This window comes from Pinus tabuliformis, chromosome 2_2, assembly GCF_031772625.1.
Source record: "Pinus tabuliformis cultivar Carrire ecotype Pingquan chromosome 2_2, CPIR1, whole genome shotgun sequence".
NCBI lineage: Eukaryota > Viridiplantae > Streptophyta > Pinopsida > Pinales > Pinaceae > Pinus > Pinus tabuliformis.
The window spans coordinates 192471006-192478271 of NC_142300.1; the positions used below are offsets into that span (position 1 = coordinate 192471006).

Here is a 7266-nt window from a genome sequence, read left to right on the forward strand (position 1 = left end):
AGGTATCTGCAAGGGCCCAATCTGCAATTAGTCTTAATGACTGGCTAATACTCCACTAATAAAGAACGTCCTTTTTCACAAAATTGCCAGGTTAAGGATCAACTAGTTCAACTAATAATCGACAATGGCAACATGACAAACTTGGTGTCACAAGACTTGGTTACAACAATAAATCTTCCCACGACTGCATCCACAGCCCTACAGTTTGGGATGGTTCAAAAGTAACAGCCAACTCAGCCACGAAGATTTTCATCACACTGGCAATTGAACATTTTTATTGACATTGGTTTGTGATGTCTCACCCGTCAAATACTGTGAAAATTTCATGGGGTGACCTTGTTAGCATAATTGTAGAGCAACCTACAGTGGATTCAACTTTCAAGAACACAAGTTGCAGAAGGGTGGCAGAACATACAAATCCAAGACACATAAGATATAAAGAACATACAAATAAAACACGAGCAAAATAAAAAGCTCTAAGCCTCCACTTAGGCATCAGATTCCTCACAATCTTTAGGTGAACGATTAAGTCTAGCTTCATCTTGACAAGATATAGTTTAACAAACAACACCAACATTGCCCAAAACCATTCAATATTGAGCCATACACAATTTTGCAAATTGTGGGCCCGAATGCCTCTATTTAGCTCTTAATCGAGCACATCTTGCATTCAACGTAAAATGTTAATAACATCAACCTCTCTGAACCCTCACAGTTGGAGGAGGTACACATGTTACATCCATGATTCAGCACAATGCGATGCTATAGATACAAGCCCACACTCAGAGAACATACTATTGAACCCCCAGACTGTATCAACAGCTTCAACAGAGAATAGGCAAACCAAATCATATTTAAATGTACACAAGGGAACCTGCCATCTCAAGCCAAAGGGATATCCCGAGCTACATTTGAACAACACTTTCTAGAAATTAAGGACAACTTCTGCATAAGCTGGGAGGAAACAACACATGTAACAATAATTGTATAATTTTGTAATTATTCAGGTATCGGTATCTAGTTTTTAATATCTCAAGCAACACAAATTAGCCCTCGAGTAAGTAGTTACAATTCTGTTATTATTTTAATACTTCTTAGACAACCTGAGGCAGCCCATTTTTGCAAAATATGTTCAAGTCCTATATGAGGGAGGAATGAAGTGTAACTGTAATATTAATTATGATAATTGTCTATGTGCCAGGCGTGTTCTTCACTGCTTGTTTCCCACATCATAAGGGTCCCCAGATCCTTATCATCAAAGGGTCCACATAAGGGTTCAAAGGCACGTTTACATTGTCTGAGGTCCTCAACCCCTGGGGTGGTTGATCCTATTTGCAGGTGATTGATGAATCTGCTCCACCTTTTGCACATTTGGTCTTCTAGTGGACTTGGCACTTTGAAATTTCCCATGTCTACCAGAACAATGAAGAAGGGAAAAACTCGATACCCAAGTGTGTAGATGCAAGATGTATCTATTAAACATTTCAAAGAGGATTACCTATTCATAATAATGAGAGAGTATTTACATGGAATTTGTGACATGTTTGCCTCAGACAAGCAGACATTGATCAGATTTTGGTGGCAGATAATAGACTAACCTAGATGGCTATATTTATCTCTCATCTTAACCGCCTAACCAAGTGATACAAGGCTGAAGATGTGGCCATACCTAATTGGATTCTCTTTACGATTTACCTTCTCTGATTTGAACAACACTTTCTAGAAATTAAGGACAACTTCTGCATAAGCTGGGAGGAAACAACACATGTAACAATAATTGTATAATTTTGTAATTATTCAGGTATGGGTATCTAGTTTTTAATATCTCAAGCAACACAAATTAGCCCTCGAGTAAGTAGTTACAATTCTGTTATTATTTTAATACTTCTTAGACTACCTGAGGCAGCCCATTTTTGCAAAATATGTTCAAGTCCTATATGAGGGAGGAATGATGTGTAACTGTAATTTTCATTATGATAATTGTCTATGTGCCAGGTGTGTTCTTCACTGCTTCTTTCCCACATCATAAGGGTCCCCAGATCCTTATCATCAAAGGGTCCACATAAGGGTTCAAAGGCAGGTTTACATTGTCTGAGGTCCTCAACCCCTGGGGTGGTTGAGCCTATTTGCAGGTGATTGATAAATCTGCTCCACCTTTGCACATTTGGTCTTCTGGTGGACTTGGCACTTTGAAATTTCCCATGTCTACCAGAACAATGAAGAAGGGCAAATCTCGATACCCAAGTGTGTAGATGCAAGATGTATCTATTAAACATTTCAAAGAGGATTACCTATTCATAATAATGAGAGAGTATTTACATGGAATTTGTGACATGTTTGCCTCAGACAAGCAGACATTGATCAGATTTTGGTGGCAGATAATAGACTAACCTAGATGGCTATATTTATCTCTCATCTTAACCGCCTAACCAAGTGATACAAGGCTGAAGAGTGTGGCCATACCTAATTGGATTCTCTTTACGATTTACCTTCTCTGAATGGACGGCAGGCTCTCCAGTTTTAACAACATTGCATACTTTGTCTAATTACCTATTTCAGAATTATGCTAACAAGAACAATCTATATAAAAGGAAATATTACTTTGTCTAATCTGAAAGATAGTGTGACATACAATGAATGGAACTGCCCCACAACTCCACTTGGATATTGGTTGAATTAAGTTTGTGACGGTAGTCATGTAACTGTAGTATGACAAGACATAATGCTAATTGACCTAGAGTCTGTAAGAAAAGAGCATCAACCTGTTCAAGGTACACATTACTTCGAAATGTTTGATCAGCTTCCCAAGTACCCGGTTTATTAGCTCATTATACTTTCAACACATGTTAATAACATCAACCTCTCTGAACCCTCACAGTTGGAGGAGGTACACATGTTACATCCATGATTCCACACAATGCGATGCTATAGATACAAGCCCACACTCAGAGAACATACTATTCAACTCCCAGACTGTATCAACAGCTTCAACAGAGAATAGGCAAACCAAATCATATTTAAAGGTACACAAGGGAACCTGCCATCTCAAGCCAAGAGTTAACATAAAGGACCATATTTGACACTTATAGAGGGCTTGACAAACACAAAGTGTAATATATTGCGTTTAACACGATCAGAAAACAAAAACAAACGAGGGTTACCAAAAATGGGGAACCCTTTCACTTGCAACATACCCACTAAATCACAACAACCTAAGAGAAACACGGACTTCAGTCTTTTTCTTAAGAGAACTGCACTTATATTATGCTGATTTATTGACGTTGCAACATGTACAATAGATTCTCTACCAAATAAGCGCACACTGAAGATTTACTCTCAGAAAATGCCTGTTTTTTTCTCAATCAGAAACTAACAATGCCTGCAGTTGAAAATTGATTCAGCACTCCCGTCAGGATTTCTCCTAAATACTGAGTCAATGAACCTGCAACTGCTGGGTAAACATAATTTTCGGAGCTGGTTCTCACATAGCAATTTCATATTACCCTGCAATCTAGTCTTTGTCACGGTGTGCCCATGTATCCAGTTTCAAAATCATGCTCCTGACAAAACTTGGATGTTGCCCTAACCTACAACGACAATTTTCAAAATTCATTTCCTTGAGAATAATCCTATTCAATATTCCATTGCTTTCTTCATAGCATTGCCAGATAGAACCTGCAATAGAGACTCACTGATGTCATCACCAAGTCCACCAAATCTGACCTTTATAGGAGCTTGCCAAGCCACTAAACAATAGAGCCTCTTAAATGGATTCACGTATACTAACAGCGGCTCCTAGGCGGTGAGTGGTCTGCCCTACAATTGCTTATATTCAATTCTAATTCAAATTCAATACCATACTAAAATCACGGTTCAACAATATTTGCCCCATGACATTCTAGAAATACAATATAGAGACAAATACCTTATTGTTAGGGCTACAATGTGAGAACATGTTTTCTCATGATTGACAGCAATGTCCAAACACTCGAAAAGGCTGGAGTATCTGAGTTCCACTCAGTGAAATCTAAACAACAGAAATCATTCAAAATAAGGGATTTTCCTTTTCTTTTTTGGCATTTTTATGACACCGACAACTTGTTCAATCTGCCCACAAGTTGGACTCCCAGGCAGCAAATAACCTGCACGTTACTCACAGGTTGATATCTGACTAGCAAGCGCATGCAGACCTCTTAGTCATTGGAAGTTTGACTTACTACCAGAGTTGAGAAATATAAATAATCATAATACAAAACATGATATCTCAATGAATTATAATCTCCAGAAGCAATAGATAAAACATGATAACATGACAAGTCAATGAGAAGCTGTAAGGATTACTTCAATTCCCTTGTTAGCTGACCTAGATAATGTTCAATTAGACATTCTAAAGCATTGTTTGAGCACTCAATGAATGACAATCAACTGCACAAATTCACTTTATATTTTGAAAAATCCAATGATATTATAAATGGGAAATACAGATTACAAAATCTTTGGAGTCAAGAGAGCTAATCATCTTAAAAGATGCAAGAAACATCCATACTCAAATGACTGCTTCATCTAAGTTAACATAAAAAAAGGGCGCCAGACACATTTACAAAACTACACATTCAGGTTAACAATCAGGCATCTACTCAAATGACATCATCTTCAGCATAGTGAGGCATCAACCAAACATAAAGATTATTTATAATGCTTAAGAGAAAAATCATAAAGAGATATCCCATAGCATTGTTCCAATTATAGCCTGCACAATAAAATCCAAATGCATCATGTTACATAAACTAAATAGACAGCAATGAGCCAGATACTTAAATATCTGCCACATTTTGCAACTGATAAAACACACATTCAGGCCTCCAAGCAGGCATCTATTTAAATACTATGCCTTGAACAAAAGGCAGTACTCACCAAATAAAAAGGATATTCATAATTCTTAAGAAAATCCTCTTATATATATATCCCGTGGCATGGTTCCAGATCTAAAATGTATAATAAACCCCAAAAGCCCGTGTTACATATATTGAATATATAGTGTAATGAACTAACATTTCGGCTCTGCTGCAGTTTTCAAGCAAAATACAATAGATTTTTACAACATGAAACCAACCCATTTCAGCTATTAATGATGGTAATGTCAAACGGCCTACTACTAATGCAAATTGGAAAATACTACTTCAACATGTGTCTGTCCACATTAATACCTTCTCGCTCTTAATGCTGTTTGGTAGAGTCGAGAAACAGAACAACGGGGAAAAGCTTCAAACTGGATGGCCCAGATATTACTCGCAAATCATTGCATGTGTTCAAATCAATCGATGACCTCATATCCATTTATACCATATCACGGGCAGCACTCCTCAAGCAAACAGCAGCAACAAAGAGCTGCCAGGCTATACGCATCACCAACAACATCAACAAATTATCAATGGCAATAATATGAATAAAGTCAAAAATAATTTCCTGTAGAAAAGACTACTAAACCAATCCATGGAGATAAACCAAGATAAAAGGGAACCACAGCAAGCCAGGTTCCCTGCATGATTGAGATCCTAGTCAGCATATACTGTGGAAGGTACAACTAGCTTTAGGGATCCATAAAAAATGTTCAATAGTGTTGGCAAATGCCAATTAACACTTGACCTAACCCAATTCACATGCAATGAGAACAAATAATATACAACAATATGATCATCAAACCAAACCAAATAAATCATTAGATAAAGTTAATGAATGCTTACCATCCTTCTAAAAAGCCGGTGTAACCGCGTTGAGGATCGGGTGAAGAAAATGTAGAGTACTGTTGAGATGGATATTTTCGGCAAAAACCTAAATTCTGAGACTTGAGGTAATTGACAAAAGCCACTTATACAATGGAACCACCAAACAAATCGCTACATCATAGAACCAAATCAATGTGTTAAAAACAGAATTCATATCAATATTTACCTCAGGTGCTAGGTATTCAAGCACAGCTGCAAGAAAAATGGGGGTTCCAATCCCAACCCTCTTGGCATATCTGCCATTCTTCAGATACCTGGCGAGCCTTCCAACAGGAAATTGAAGGCCGGCTTTCACTGATTTCGTGACGGGCTTTTTCTTGGATTCTCCCTTTCGGCCCCCCTGCACCTTTCCCTGACTTAGTAGAGGTTTCCATAGGTAGCGCTCAATCCAGGAGTTACACGGTACACAATAATGCAGATGCCGAAGAGACACCGTCGATCTGCTGGTTCGCATCTCATTTTTATAATTTGTAGTTAAATAAATTGGATGGGTAGGATTCTTTTAATCGTCTAACAATTAAATCAAAGGCTCAGAATTGTACACGTAATTCGAGAGGAAAGTTGATTTCAAATGGAAACGCCTTACGGCGTAAAAACATTCACAAGAGTATTTTCTTCTAGAAAGGAGTTTTCCCTAAAAAAAAAATTTGGGAGTTGACTCTCCCTCATCTTTCCTTCTACGTGTTTCATTCCATTAGGTTTTCCATATACGATTTACAACAAGAGAATGTAGTATTGATAACTTTCTATATCCTTCCATGAGTCCCCATCATATTATAGTACTAGAGGAATAAAATTTATGTTTTTGCATTTATTTATTTTTATTTATTTTTTTATAAATAAACAGAAAAATTAAGATAAAAGGATGAGGGAACCGGTGATATTAACAACTGTACAGTGCTATTTAGTGGCAACAAAATTTTCAAATCTTACATGGTATATATTTAAAATAAATGAAATTGGAATCTAATACCCATTCCTATGATTTTTCCTTTATTAAATAATAGAAAATTAATAATTGGTATCTTCTGCGTACTAAATAAGGAATTTGGAACTACTTGCGTGAAAGCCGAAGGAAAGGCATGCGATCGGAGGAAAAATGCTAAGTGGGTCGTGGGAAAAAAGTGCCAAATCAGCTGCTATATTAGTTGCATTATGATACATCTTGAATATTTGAACCATTTTCGGTTTTATACGATGTTTTTTGAGGGACTGGACATTCAGAATTGTTTCCTTCAACATAAAGTAATGCAGATCACCCTTTGCAAGTGCCTCACTTGCTCAGAATGGCAGAGTTAAACGTTTCTAAGAATGGTCACTGTCTTTACATTGAGTAATTTCCATTGGTGATGGCAGAAGCAACATCGTCCAGATCAAGCATTTGAAATTGGATCAACCATTCTATTCATATTCCCTATCGTAGAATTCAAGTATTGTGATTATAGACTCTGGGTTATTTTTGTTGGGTTGTGTTATATTC

General features: G+C 37.2%; 1 protein-coding gene across 6 annotated transcripts; it reads right to left on the minus strand.

Annotated features, from left to right (window-relative positions):
- Positions 1-4758: 4758 nt before the first annotated feature.
- Positions 4759-6383, minus strand: LOC149192047 (histone H2A.1-like). Of its 6 annotated transcripts, XR_016254862.1 has the most exons (4): positions 5953-6383; positions 5745-5845; positions 5208-5396; positions 4759-4985 (listed from the first exon to the last, which is right to left on the minus strand). XR_016254862.1 is itself a non-coding variant. In XM_089406297.1 (3 exons), exons 1-3 carry the CDS (start codon positions 6238-6240, stop codon positions 5348-5350), a joined length of 396 nt encoding a protein of 131 aa, XP_089262423.1. In that variant the 5' UTR covers positions 6241-6383; the 3' UTR covers positions 4759-5347. The 6 variants fall into 6 exon arrangements, 3 of the variants coding, with proteins under 3 accessions (XP_089262423.1, XP_089262422.1, XP_089262424.1); XR_016254864.1 differs by having other exon boundaries at positions 4759-5396; positions 5745-5832; XR_016254863.1 differs by having other exon boundaries at positions 4759-5396; positions 5745-5868.
- Positions 6384-7266: the final 883 nt, after the last annotated feature.

Bases quoted from the DNA above. Each gene is read 5' to 3' on its own strand.
- LOC149192047 (XM_089406296.1), bottom strand. From the start codon at position 6,240: ATGCGAACCAGCAGATCGACGGTGTCTCTTCGGCATCTGCATTATTGT. The intron at 5,840-5,952 runs GTAAATATTGAT...CTCAAGTCTCAG, and splicing joins TTGAATACCTAGCACCTGAG to AATTTAGGTTTTTGCCGAAA. The intron at 5,397-5,744 runs GTAAGCATTCAT...TGATGCGTATAG, and splicing joins ACCGGCTTTTTAGAAGGATG to CCTGGCAGCTCTTTGTTGCT.